General features: G+C 39.7%; 1 protein-coding gene across 2 annotated transcripts in view; it reads right to left on the reverse strand.

Annotated features, from left to right (window-relative positions):
* Positions 1 to 6558: 6558 nt before the first annotated feature.
* The window catches only part of DCTN4 (dynactin subunit 4), a 29588-nt gene continuing 21607 nt past the window's right edge, over positions 6559 to 14539 (reverse strand). For both annotated transcript variants that reach the window (XM_041747846.1, XM_041747845.1), the window contains 4 exons: positions 14047 to 14101; positions 12910 to 13017; positions 11340 to 11437; positions 6559 to 9157 (listed from right to left, as the gene is read on the reverse strand). In XM_041747846.1, coding sequence (XP_041603780.1) covers positions 8944 to 9157; positions 11340 to 11437; positions 12910 to 13017; positions 14047 to 14101 — 475 coding nt within the window. In that variant the 3' untranslated portion in view covers positions 6559 to 8943. The remainder of the gene's footprint in view (positions 9158 to 11339; positions 11438 to 12909; positions 13018 to 14046; positions 14102 to 14539) is intronic.

A 14539-nucleotide genomic window follows, 5' to 3' on the forward strand; every position in this document is an offset into this window, starting at 1 on the left:
TAAATTCAGTTAATTAACATATAATGTTATTAGTTTTGAGGTAGCAGTCAGTGATTCATCAGTCTTATATAACACCCAGTGCTCATCACATCACGTGCCCTCCTTAATGCCCATCACCCAGTTACCCCATCCCTCCCCCACACCCCTGCAAACCTCACTTTGTTTCCTATGATTAAGAGTCTCTTATGGTTCATCTCCCTGATTTCGTCATGTATGATTTTTTTTCTCCCTTTCCCTATGATCCTGTTTTCTTAACTTCCACATGATATCGTATAATTCTTTCTCCAATTCTTATTTCACTTAGCATAACATCTTCTCGTTCCATCCATATGGTTGCAAATGGCAATATTTCATTTTTTGATGACTGAGTAGTATTCCATTGCGTATGTATACCACACCTTATCTTTTCATCTGTCAATGGACATCTGGGCTCTCTCCATAGTTTGGTTGCTGTGGACTTTGCTGCTATAAACATCGGGATGCAGGTAGGTGCCCCTTTGGATCACTACATTTGTGTCTTTGGGGTAAATACCTAGTAGTGCAATTGCTGGGTTGTAGGGTAGCTCTATTTTCAACTTTTTGAGGAACTTCCAAACTGTTTTCCAGAGTGGCTGCACCAGATTGTATTCCTACCAAAAATGTACGAGTGTTCCTCTTTCTCCACATCCTCGCCAACATGGGTTTCCTGACATGTTAATTTTATATTGCTGAAAATTTTAATGTTTGGATGTACCAGGGAGGTTAAAAAATCCATATACCAGTTGACAAACATTTGAGTTGTTCCAGATTTCAATGATTATAAATAAAGCCATTATAAACATTCACATACATGCTGTTGTATGGCCATACGTTTTCATTTGTAAATACCAAGGAGTGGGATTACTTGATCATATGGTAAGTATATGTTTCCTGTATGAGAAAGTTCTTGGATTTATGTTGCCTTCTTGAATCTATGTTATCTTTTTAAAAACGATTTATTTTTTATTAGTAGGAGGACGGGTAGAGGGAGAAAGAATCTTAAGCAGGCTTCATGCCCAGTGGATCCTGATGCAGAGCGCAGCCTCACAACCCTGAGATCAAGACCTGAGCAGAAGAGTCAGATGCTTCAACTGAGCCATCTAGGCACCCCTTTTTCATTTTTTATTTTCAAGTAAATTTTATGCCCAGCCTGGAGTTTGAACCCAGGACCCCAAGATCAAGAGTTGCAGGCGCTGCTAAGCCAGCCAGATGCCCCTATGGTTTGTTATCTTTTGTTAGGTTTTGCAAATTCTTTTTAAGTTTTTAAAATCTTTGAGTAATCTCTGCACCCAACCTGGGGCTCAACTCACGACTCCAAGATCAGGAGTTACATGCTTTTCTGACTTGAGACAGCCAGGAGCCCCTGTTTTGCAAACTCTTAGACATCATTTCTTTAAATACTCTTCTGTCTAGTTTCTTCTCTATCTGGGACTCTAATTATACATATCAGATACTGTTCCATAGATCTTGAATATGGTGTTGTTTCACTATTTTTGCGGGGTGTTCAGTTTGGATCATTTCTATTGGCCTATCTCTAAGTTTCCTGATTATTTCCTCAGCTATGACAAGCCTACTCATGAGCTCATAGAGGATATTCTTCATCTCTGATCCTGGTTTTTTTTTTTTTTCAATTTGTCCCTTTTTTATAGTTTCTGCCTCTCTGCTGAAATGTTCATATATATTATCCCTATTTTCAAGTAGATTTTTCAACATGTTAATAGTTTAAGTCCCTGTCTGATAGTTCCAACATCTAGGTCATATCTGTATATGGTCTTACTGTCTATGAAAAAGTTTTTTCTTGCTTGCGTCAAAAAAAATTTGACGCAAAAAAAAAAAAAAAAAATTTGACGCAGATTTTTTATTAAATACCGGTCATTGCTTATGTAACAGTAGACTGAGGCAGATAGTATTAATGCTTGGAAATGCAGAGATCTGTTAGGCTATTTGTGTGGGATTTGGTCAATCCAGTTAGAAATTGAGCTGGGTTTGGGTTTTATTGTTGCTAAGGTTGCCTTCAGTGCATTACAGATTTCATATCCTCTAGCTTTATTTTGTGCTTTAGGATGGGGCTAAAAACTTTTCTCAAGTGTTTGTATTTCATCCTTAGCTTTTAGCTGCCTGGCACACCTGTACCATAGTGGTAAGTCTCTATGGCCTTGCCTATCCCCCAGCTGCTGTTGTTATTAGCTCCTTGCTAGGTTGGTAGTTGGGAATAGGTTGGGGGTTCTTTGTTCTGGTTCAACCTCATTCTTCAGTAGGTCCTTTGTGGCCAGGCCTTGGGAATGGTTTTTTTTCCTCAACATTCTTGCCCTTCCTGTCTGTGGTAGCCAAACCATGACTTGTGTTTGTGGCTGGCCTTGTAGGGGAGAGTTTCCAGTCCTTCCTGCAGTGGTACAACTTTAATGGTTTTGGTTGGTATAAAATCCTGGAGCTCAGGACTAAATCTTGTTCCTTTCCCCCAAGAGTAGAGGATTTTTCTTACCAGGCCCCTGTGCTCTGGGAAGACACAATTTTTTGTTCCTTCCCCAGTAGCTTAGGCCTTTTTCCTCCTTATGAGGGAAGAGCCTGGGCAGGAGGAGGCAAGCTCCCTGCCTTTCCTATTTTTTTTTTTAAATTTTTAGAAATTTTTTAATTTTAATTTTTTTTCTTTTTCTTTTTTCTTTTTTTTTTTTTTTAATTTTTAGAAATTTAAATTCAATTTGCCAAAATATAGTGTAACACCCAGTGCTCATCCCATCAGGTGCCCTCCTCAGTGCCCGTCACCCAGTTACCCCATCTCCCCACCCTCTCCTGGCTTTCCTATAGTAGCAGCAGACCTCTCCTGCATGCCTCCAAACCAAGGACACTCTGAGGAGCTCCAGGATCCTCCCCTCCTTGTAGGTCTTTCTCATGAATACCCGCTGGAGGTTTTGAAAAGAGCTTATGAGTGCATGCAAGCTCCTAATGTCTTAGGCTCCCAGGGATTTTATGCTGTCATGTTAGCCTAAATTTGGCCTTTTTAACCATTCTTTAAGATTTTCATTGATTTTCTCTTATCTACTCGTATCATGGTCCACACTTCTTCCTCCCATGCTGTGCTGCTCTGCTACAGGAGAGCGCAGTCTATGTTTCTGTCTCTCCTTGAAATTCAGGCTACTTTGTTGCTCTGCAATATCAGCTCTCTGATCCAATAAAATCTGTGATTTTATCATCTATCCACCTTTTCTTTTTGAGCGGGGGGTGACACTCTTTCCAGATACCTACATCACAGGCAGGAGTCTTGGAACTCCTGAGTGACTTCATTTTGAAATACAGCTTAAGAGGAAAATTTCTGTCACTTCTATAAATGGGAAATTAGTATCACACGTTTAGATGTAGCCTTAAAAACAAGTACAGTGAAAATGAACAGTATTTTTTTAGTAAGTAGCTACTTTGTCTGCCAAAAGCTCTGAACTAGAAACTTAGGTTTCAAAAAGAGTATTAGATGTTACAAACATGGGTATTGATACTTTAACAGAAGGGCCATTTTTGATTTTTTCAATAATATGGTAGATTCCGGGACGTCTGGGTGGCTCAGCGGTTAAGCATCTGCCTTCTGCTCAGGGCGTGATCCCATGGTCCTGGGATCGAGTCCCACATCGGGCTCCCTGCATGGAGCCTGCTTCTCCTTCTGCCTGTGCCTCTGCCTGCCTGTGTCTCTTGTGAATGAATAAATAAAATCTTTTTAAAAATATGGTAGATTCCATATTATTTAATGTTACTTGAATTTCATCCTTAAAGTCATTATATATTTCTCTATAAATGTCCCTGATTGCCAGAAAATGAGGATAAAGTATTGCCATTGAGCATCAAGCGACTCAGCTGAGTTTTTTTTAGTCTGTGCTGGCTGCTTTCTCTTTTTTAATATTTTTTATAATTTTTTTAAAGATTTTATTTATTCATGAGAGACACAGAGACACAGAGAAAGAGGCAGAGGCAGAGACACAGGTGGAGGGAGAAGCAGGCTCCACACAGGGAGCCCGATGTGGGACTCCATCCCGGGACCTCAGGATCATGCCCTGGGCCAAAGGCAGGTGCTAAACTGCTGAGCCACTCAGGGATCCCCATGGCTGCTTTTTCAATGGAATAAAGGGGAGACACATGATAAAGGGACCCAAATTTATCTCTGAATGAGTCTGCAATCCAGTAACCAGGCTGCACACATACAAAACCCCATAAAGAAGGAAGGGAAATGCCCTGGAGAGATAACAGTGCTGTAGATCAAGATCATTTCTAGATGGGAGTAAGGGAAAAATGGGAAGACAGCAGAGAAATAGTTCTGGAGAAGGTGCAGAGAGAAGGAAGAGTATTCTGGGTAGAAAAAACAGTAGAACAAGAAAGCTCAAGGCAAGTGAGATATTTGGCTTATGACAAGAGGCTTATGTGTATTAAAAAAATAAAGCTAAAAGATCAAGAGACATATACATAAGGGAAAGGGTGGCATTATTCAACATTAGGTGCCTACTATTTGTCAGGTATTCTATCCTCTGCAGCTATAGAAACTAAAAAACAACAAAGACAAAATTCCTGCACTATAGTTTGTGTTCTAGTGTGATGTGTCAAAAAGTAAAGAATATATTATGCTGGTGTTTAGTGCTATGCAAAAAAAGAATGCAGTCAAGGGGAATAGGGAATGTGCTTAGGGAAGACAGTTTTCACACCATTAAACAAGGTGGTCAGGGAAAGCCTAAGAAGGAAATCTTTCAGCAAAGGCCTGATTGTGATGAGGGAGTAAGTTATACAGGTATCTGGGAGAAGAGCTTTCTAAGCAGATGGAACATCCAGTGCAAAGGCCTTGAGAAGATGCCTGCCAAGGAGACTCAGGAACAGCAGAGATTTGTATGGCTGGAGTGGACAAAGCATGGGGAAATAACAGATGAATTCAGGGAGGCAGCGATGGTAGGGGGTGGGTTCATTTCATGTAGGACCTCATTAGCCATTATAAGGAGTCTGTATTTGTTTTGCTCTTGGACAAGCTAAAAAGCCTAAGAGTTTGAAGTGGAAAAATGCCTTATTCATTCTGGCTGCTGTGTTGAACATGGAGTAAAGGGTGGGGTTTGGTCAGACCAGTTTGGATGCTACTGCAATAACCTCAAGGTCTACAGAGCCTATGGTGATTTGGCCCAGGATAGTAATGGTGGAGTGTGTGAAGTGGTCATAGTTTGAAGATGGAGCGGATACGATTTGCTCACTTACTGCATGTGGCATGTAAAGAGTCAAGGTTGATGCCAAGGTTTTTGTTGTGAGCAACTGAAAGGATACAGTTCCATTTAGTTAGGGATGAATGCAGGAGAGGCAGATGTGGTAAGAGAAAATCCACTGTGGTTTTGAACTTTCAGAGACTCTTCTAGAGTTGGTAGGTAGGTAGGTAGGTAGGTAGGTAGATAGATAGATAGATAGATAGATGATAGATAGATAGATGAGAGAAAGAGAGCACGCTCATGGGGAATGGCAGGGGGAGAGGGAGAATCTTAAATAGGCTCTGTGCTAGGCATGATCTCACATGGGGCTTGATCTCAATGATCCTGAGATCATGACCTTAGCTGAAATCAAGAGTCAGATGCTTAACCCACTGAGCCTCCCAGGTGCCCCAGTATGTAAATTTAATAGATAGTCTGAAAACAGATCACTAAGAGTGACCAGAGAGAAAAGAGTAAGAAATACTTGGCACATTCCTTATGGAAGAAAAGCTTGCCAGTAAGGTAGAAGCAAAACCAGGAGGCTTTGTGTTCTGAAACCAAGTCAAGAAAGATTTTCAAGGTGGGTGAGATCAGCTGCCAGATGCTACTGAAAGATTAAGCAGATATGGACTGTGAATCAGCCATGCATTTAACAGTGTGGATTGTTGGAGAACTTGACATAAGCAATTTTGGTGATGTGCTGGGGTGGCAGCCTAAGTGGAAGCAGTTCGGGTAAGAACAGGAGGAGAGGTACTCAAGGTTTTTGAAGGAGTTTTGCTGTAAAGGGAGTAGAGAAATGGAGTAGCAGCTGAAGAGGGGTACGAGGTGAGTTTCTAAGATAAAAGAAATCCTAGCATGGTGATGGAAACAATGCAGGAGAGTGGAGGAAGAACTGCTGAAGTAACATCCTTGAACAGGTGACAGGATGAGACCAACTGCACTAAGTGGTGGGTCTGGCTTTAGACAGGGGCATGAACAGTTCATCTACGATAAGAGGGAGGGAAGAGTTACAGGAGTACAGGTGAAGGGGGAGGAGTGGCTACCTATCAGAGGTGGGCCACTATAGATATCTGAAAATATATCTTTGGGAGCAATGACTCAGGATAAAAGCTGATAGAGACCTAACAGAACATTTATATACTAGTTCTGAGAATATAAGGAGCCCAAGTATCATCTCTATGTTATAGTGAACTAACTATATGAGGTTTCAGCTTAGTTCATTTAAGAAATGGAAGAGGGAGCATGCCCCACTGACATACTAATTCTCTTCACTCCAAGCCAGTCTTCTGACTCTGAGCCATGCTGTTCCAATCAGCCCTCCTGAATGCAAATGAAAGACACATTCAAGCTTTGTCTGCTTTATTTCACTACATTAAGTTAAGCTATAAGGCAAAACAGGAACCTGTAATTCATAAAGATCAAGGAAGTGCCTCTCATTCTCAAAAGGGACCAAAAAGGATGTTTCTTCACAAATATGCATGACATTTACTTGGCTCATTATACCTATAAGCACTTGGAACAAAAACCTTAGTGGGCTAATCAAACCACAAATACAAGTTAACTTAGCTTTATGTTTCCAAAACTGTAGTTTCTAGTGCTAATGACATCTCATTCGTCTGCAGTGGTGGGCACTTATCTATGCATTGACAATCTTGCACCTGATCTAATATAAAAAAGCAACAAATAAAATTCCGAATTCACCAGCTGCAGGTGTTGAACCATAATTTATGTATACTAATACATAGAATACTGGTTGCACTGAAAACTATCTTGAGGAAACATTAAAACAATGGCTCTGTTATACTTCAAATTAATTTGGCTTCTGAAGAAAAAAACTTCTATGATCAAAGTATTTTTGTGTTTCTGTGTCACACGGGGGTGATGAGACTGATTACTTCAACATTATTATTTCTGGGAATGAGTACTAGCTACATGCCATAAATGCACAATATACAACTGTGTGTAGTCTGCAAATGTGTAAACACAGGAAGCCATTCTCTACTTTGACATTTGAGTCCTCCACCGGCAAATCTGGAGGAATGGCTTCCGAGTAGGCTCTAGCAGGTAGTGAAATAAAAACTGACACTCTGTGGGGTCACAAAAAGTTAAACTATTTCTATAGACTGCAAATTTGTCATTATACAATCCCCTACCCCAACTCCTCTAACAGGCTAAACTTTACTTATTATTGTCACAATATTAGAAATACGTGTATTTTTTTTCTTATATTGCAGCATATATATTACTCTGTGGAACATTGTTTCATAAAGTTAGCTTGACCTTTTGAATACAATTTAGTGTCTTTCAAAGGCTTCCTAAATATTTTTACTTTCCAGAGGGAGCTAATGTATTCTAGATTACTATATATCTTAGTTTTTTTTTAAATTAAAAGCTTGAACTTAAAAAAAACAACAGGATAAACAGGAAATTTCTCTTTTCCCCAAAAATGTGTTGGCTGCTTGCTAACAATACATTTACAGAAAATGTGGTGCAGCTGGTGGTCTGCTTGGTCAAGTCTCATTTTAGAAACCATCACAGAAATTAAGGTTACAAGCCAACTGCCGGATACCAAAAGGAAACTGCATATGTGCTGTCAGGCAAGTATTCTGGGGGACTAGCAGAACTACTTTATGGTTTACAATCAAAATGGCCTTATTCAACATATCATATAAGTCTTAAACACAGTAAGGGGAAAGGTTCTTTATCTTAATATCCAATTTGGGATTCAAGACATTGTAATTGCTATTTTCCCCTTCAAATCAATGGAAAGACATTAGTTCGGATCATGCTAAAAATCTAACCTTTAAAATGTTTTCTGCATTCCAGAAGTGAACTTGTCTACCAAGTTTTCTTTGGGCTCTTTCCAGGTGTCAAGTATTTAGAACAACTTATTGAATTAAAGAGGCAGAGCAAAGGGGAGGAGGAGGGAGTAAGACACAAAAGGGCTGCCTCCGGATGTCAGTGTTAACCCCTGGATATTGTAGTAACATTTAAAATGAATGGAATTCTCCACCCCTTTGACATGACATGTGATTGCTTGAATAAGTTCCATACTCTAAAGAAAAAGAAATTTTAAGAGCACCTGATACATAAGCATCCTGTATTCTCTCAGAAGAAAGCAAATGAAAGTGCCTTAAGAATCTCACAGGTTTTTCCAAACACCACAAAATTAAGACAATATGACAATTCTGTCAAATGGAAACCTCAGCAAGATGGGAGGCATGGCAGCGAGTGAAGGGATACATTAGGACTGTGAGATTATAACTAAATGGAATGCAGATAGCGGTTGGTACACTGGGACCAATGCTGGCTCATTAAGAGAAGGTCTACCTTTCAGTTATTATTTAACATTTTATCTGTGAGATTGTGATCCTTTTTGAGATCAGACTGGGAGACATGGTCAGAATTTTTCAGGTGGTAAATCCAATGCCACTCCATAGAACAGCCATCTCCCTTTTTGGGGAGGGAACTATGCTGTTGTTATTTGACGTGCAGGGTTCAGTGAGAGAGACAGATTTACTGGTATTAACAGAAGTCAGAGCAAGAGGAACAGCAGTTAGCTTGTGTTCCTCATGCCTTGCCTATGCCCCCACCCTCCTAGGAATAGGATTCAGTAGTGCATGGGTACATTGTTACAAACAAGGCTTAATGAAGCAGCGGCTTCCACATTTTAACGTGGGCTTGTGGTGATAATGTCCTTTGGGATCTGCCCCACCAGTGGCACCTTTTAAGGAAGAAGCGGACCCAAGCTGAGTTCCACATGCTGGGTGAGCCAGATGACTTCTGTGCCCTGGTCACTTTCTTCAATGGGGCGGATGGGGGCTGCCAGGTTTTTAAAATCATGCTTCATCTTAAAGCACACGGTCACTTCACCCTCCTCACGTTGTGGGGTCACTTTGATGAAAATACCCACTTTGTTGGCCTTTCTGAAGGCTATAATGCTATGGAAAAAACAAAACAAAACATGTAGTATTAGGCAGGTCACAAGTCAGCCAAGCCACCAGGATTTACATTTTATCTGATGACAAGTTAAGGATACCATCCCATTTTATAGCAAAGAATTCTTTCAGCAAAATGTCAATCTGTCTTTTTAATATTACAAAAGTAAAATATAGTCCTAAAAAATTCAAATGGGAAAAAGTAAGTCTTCCCTTATTTTCCCTTTTAGCACATAGAGAAAAACTACAAACACTTTGGTTCTTAACCTACCAGATATTTTTCTATGAGCTTTTACACTTTTCTGCTTTTTTAACCAACTTAAAAGGGACACACTATTCTATTAACTTGGTTTTTTTTCCACTCAGTTTATCACAAACACCTTTTCATACTGGTATATATAGATTGTCTCCATTCTACTTAATGGCCACATAGTACTCTATTATAGATTTACTGTAATTGGTATATACTGATGTTATTGCCAATTTTCCTGTTATAAACAATGGTGCTGTGAATATCCCTTTACATTTATGTTTGTGTGCATGTGGTAATATTTCTAACGGATACAGACTGATATTAACTCAGAGCTTTAAAGGAATTTCTGGAACACCATAAAATTAGTGTTTTTATAAATAAGCTCTGTAAATTAGAAACTTTTAGAATACGGATGCTTGAGTGGCTCAGTGGTTGAGCATCTGCCTTTGGCTCAGGGCGTGATCCTGGGGTCCGGGATCAAGTCCCACATTAGGCTCCTTGCAGGAAGCCTGCTTCTCTCTCTGCCTATGTCTCTGCGCTCTGCCCTCCGCCCTGCCCCCCCGTGTCTCTCATGAATACATAAATAAAAAAACTTAAAAAAAAATTTTTAGAATAGAAAAATAATCCTTTTACTTAAGATTTCCAATCTGATTATCTCTGGCATGCACTTGAAGTTTGTGCTTTAATAACTTCAAACAAAAAGTCAAAGGGCAATGAAACATAATTTGATCTACTATTCAATGATACTCTAAGTTACTGGATTTAAACATTTACAAAGTATTATATAGTATTAATTTCCAAATATCTGAAAGTCCTAAAAGTGCAATGTGAAATATAATTCAATTTTTTATTAATCTGTCATGTAATCTGACTAGAATTTGATATCTCAGATGATCTTTCCAACAGCTGACTTTGGTTTAACAAATTTATATACTGAATTAATGTCATTTAAGGACACACATAAAGCAAAGATTACAGAGAATGCACTTTGTATTATATTAACTCAATGCATTTTGTGCTCTAGTAAATAAATCCCTAATTTGTCTGATTCATTTAAAAAAATAAAAAACTCAGTTAAAAAGAGTGAAAAGGAAAAAATTAGTGTCTTTCTTGCATAATTTCCTAATCACTGTATCTGGGAAGCTTTTTTAAATAAAAAAATGCAGATTTTGGTGCCCCCCGCCCCCCCCCCTTACATCGGCTAAAAACAATCTTGCTTTGTGACACAGGACTCTGCTGTCCATCTTTCAGCTTTGCAGGCTGGCTCCCCGTCAAGTGGAGGGCTCTGAAGGAGACTAGAAACCTGGAGGGGAAAGGGATTGCTCCTGCCTACAAGCTTCCTATTTGTGTGTGGTTCTCTGGCGGGCATCACTCCAGCAATGCTTCCTCACCCAGGAAGGGGCAGTACCTGCACTGCAGTTTTAGACTGGATCCTGACTGATGTACTCCTCATCCCGGGAATGGTTTGGTTTTTTACTTCTCAGTTACTAAGTATGAGAGAGTAAAATCTATTCTCAAAGGGCAGGTGGGGAGGGGTAAATGGACAAATCCAATGATAAAACTATAGGGAGGGAATACTGTATTCTGTTTGCAACTATTAAAAGTCATGCACTTGAAAATGTTTATTAACAGGGGAAAATATATTTAAATGGGAACAGAGATCAGAAACTGCTTACAGAATGATCCCAATGATGGAAGAAATATATGGAAGGGCAAACAACCAAAATGTTAATGTGCTTATCTCTAGTGGTGGTATTTTATTTTCTTCTTTACTATTTTAGGTATATTCTGCAAATTTGTCATAATTATTTTTATAAACAGGAAGAAAAAAATCACCTTAAACAATCAAGATAAGAAAATTGGGATCGTTAGGTGAGCCTCCTCTATTAGCCAACTGCAGGTGTGTTGGGGAGTCACTAAGAGAGAACTCACTCAGGATCATCCTGAAAGTCCTGCGGTTCCGCCAACTCGTCATACTCTGCTGCTGCATCCTTGCCAGCTAGAATGAGCTCTTTGGGAGGCACTACCACCTGGAGCATAAAACAGGGTCACCTCAGAAAGAATCCATGTGTTGTAGGACATTCATTCAACATACAACACAGTAGGACACTGACTTAAACATACAGAAGTAAGCTTCAAGTTTCAAAAAAACCTATGGTATTACTTCATTCATACAGAGTTTAATAACACACTGTTTAGGAACATAGACATTTCTAGTAAAAGTACAAGAATAAAGAACAGGTCAGCATTCTTCAGACTAAGCCTTATGTCGTGACTAGGCCTCAATTTTGCTATGTCAGAGGTTAGCAGATTGAACAATGTCAACTATGGTTGTAATTATGGATATACAAATGAGGCTGGGGAGGCATAAGAGAGAGAAATATAGGAAGTCTGTAAGCTGGGTGTACACTTCGGCATTTATTTCTGTCTCATGGTAACAAGTTATTAGTGTTACTAAAAAGAACAAGGACAGATGAGTTTCATCTCTCTTTGAAAGTGATGCTAATAAGTGAAATAATTAAAAAGCAGAAAGAAAAAAGAAAAAGGGGATCGAGAAAATTCTCTAGTAAGTATTCTTTGAGTAACAGCTAAGTAAAACACAGGCATCATTTCTATCAATTCTTGCTGTATCATGCAGAATTATGAGTCAGTAATAGACTGCCCATTGAGCAAAGTTCTTGATCTAAAATTCCAAGTACTATATGAATCACCAACTAGCAAAAGGAAGAAAGGCTACATTTTACTCATTCAACTGACATTTACTGAAAATCAAAATCACCTATTTTAATAGTTGGTGCCATGTATACTGCATGTGAAGTAGAGGGCAGCTAAGAGGCATATCAGCTTTTAAAAGGACATGCTGAAAATTTTCTATGGGTCTTGAAAACTGAGTATGATAAGACTGAGAGAGGTGTGGGCCTGTATGTCGGAGAATGGCACTCTAGGCAGAGAGTAGCATCTGTAATTCTCCAGCATGAAAGTGCATAACCATTGCATCTGCTCGAATAATACGCATTAATATGTTTGATTTGGAGAATGCTAGATTTGGAGATCTGGGGGAAGGGCATCCTGGAACAACAGAGGGGAGACCATGGAGGACCTCTCTAGCTATGCCAAAGAATGTGGATTTCCTCCCTAAGTCAGAGGAATGCCAAATGACCAGCATGCCATGATCGGAGATAGATTTTACAAAGGTTGCTCTTGTGGCAAAACAGACAACAGGCTGGAAAGGAAGTAAGGGTGGATTCCAAACAGGTCATCCCGAATGTTACTGGCACAGTCCAGGTAAGAAAGAACAAGATCTGCAGAAGGCAGCAGCAGTGTGATTGTGCATACAGCAAAAAAAAAAAAAAAAAAAAAAAAACCCTCAAGGGGTGAAATCCAAAGAATTTGATTACTGCTTGGATGTGGGAACAGAAGACAGTGTGGAGTCCTTCAAGCAGGTCAAAAGGTCCCTCCAGGGAAAGTCAAGGTCCCTCAGGATAAGGCAAAATGCTCCTACCTTAGCAGTGCTATTGACATTATCGGGGTCTCCCTCCTCGCACTCCAGCAGCGTCACATGGGTGAGGTTCTCCACTGGATTTGTAAGTGTCAGGAGGACCTGGCTCTCCTGGGGAATAGGAAAAGCCTGTCTCAGACATGTTCCACTGCTGCCACCTAGGTCCACCTTCTTATTGCTACACCAAGCATTTCAGAAAACCATTACAACCCCAGCCCCCCTTACTCCTAAGCAATAACACCCACCTATACCTCTAAGTCACTACATCATTCTCAGAGGGCTGGCAGATTCCTATTTTATTATTTATATATTGGGCTATATGTGCTCTGGAGCTACTTAAATTACATGAGGAAATAGGACAGATCCCACAGAAAGGGCCAGGTACTAGATTCAGAAATTCTGAGGAATGTACATTATCTGAGGGATTAAAGTTTACAACTCTTGCTCCAACCAGTCCTCCATGTAAGGACTCCTGAGCAATAACTTAGTCTGCTTAGTCTGAAAGTTCTCATAAATAAAATATGGGAGCTGCAGGGTAGCCAGATATTGAAAAAAATCATTCGTTAGGACTCTAAAAGACTTTTAAGATTTCTTGACCCATAATTTGCTCATTTTGTACTTTCTTGAGATTGCCAAAATCTTTCAGATGAACATGGATTACATAAATGTCTTCATAAGCAGCACAAAAGTAAAGAACTAAAGGGGCTGCTGGAGAATATTCTACAACCCCCAGGGGGTGCAGGAGGGGGCACAGATAAGGAACTCAAAGAAGAAGAGCTGTAGTAAAGAAGAAATCTGGTTGATTGCTGGTATCTGACACACATACAGAAATGGAATGTGGAGAGTCGTCTGGCTGGAGAAGAGCTAAAGGTATCTGTGGGGGTAAAACATTTTCTCTCCTCACCCATCATTCCATCTTTATACAACATGCACACTGTTCCTTCAAAATTTATGTTAAAGATGCTGTTGCCAAGAATCTCAGAATAAAGAAATTAAAAATCTCAAAACTTTTATGATTTCAAGCTTTCTTATCCCTTGCTCCTGAATTTCATGCTAAATATACCGCCACCCACATACACATAAACACACACACATCTCTGATCAACCCTTAGTCTTCCTGTTAATGAGCAAAGTACTAACCTTCATGTAGCGAAGGTTGGGAATCGACATGATTCTCACTTCTGGGATATAATTGCTATGTGTGAATAAAAAATACATTAATGTTCATTGAAGTCTCTTAAAGTTATTACTTTTTTTAAGCAATTGCAGCAAAGATTTCTTCAAGTTAACTAAAACATGTCACACAAAAAGAATCTTAAAGAATCATACCATCATAATAAGATCTTAAGACATGAAACCAACTGGTAATGAGTTGTCCTGAAATCTTAGGGACTCTATCATTTATTTTTTTTTAAGATTTTATTTATTTATTCATGAGAGACACACAGAGAGAGGCACAGACATAGGAAGAGGGAGGAGAAGCAGGCCCATGCAGGGAGCCCGAAGTGGGACTCGATCCCGGCACTCCCAGGATCACACCCTGAGCCAAAGGCAGACACTCAACCACTAAGCCACCCAGCCGTCCCAGGGACACTTCTATTTAGAGCCTATGTGTCTCTGTGCATTATAGTAA

This window comes from Vulpes lagopus, chromosome 3 (assembly GCF_018345385.1).
Source record: "Vulpes lagopus strain Blue_001 chromosome 3, ASM1834538v1, whole genome shotgun sequence".
Taxonomy (NCBI): Eukaryota; Metazoa; Chordata; class Mammalia; order Carnivora; family Canidae; genus Vulpes; species Vulpes lagopus.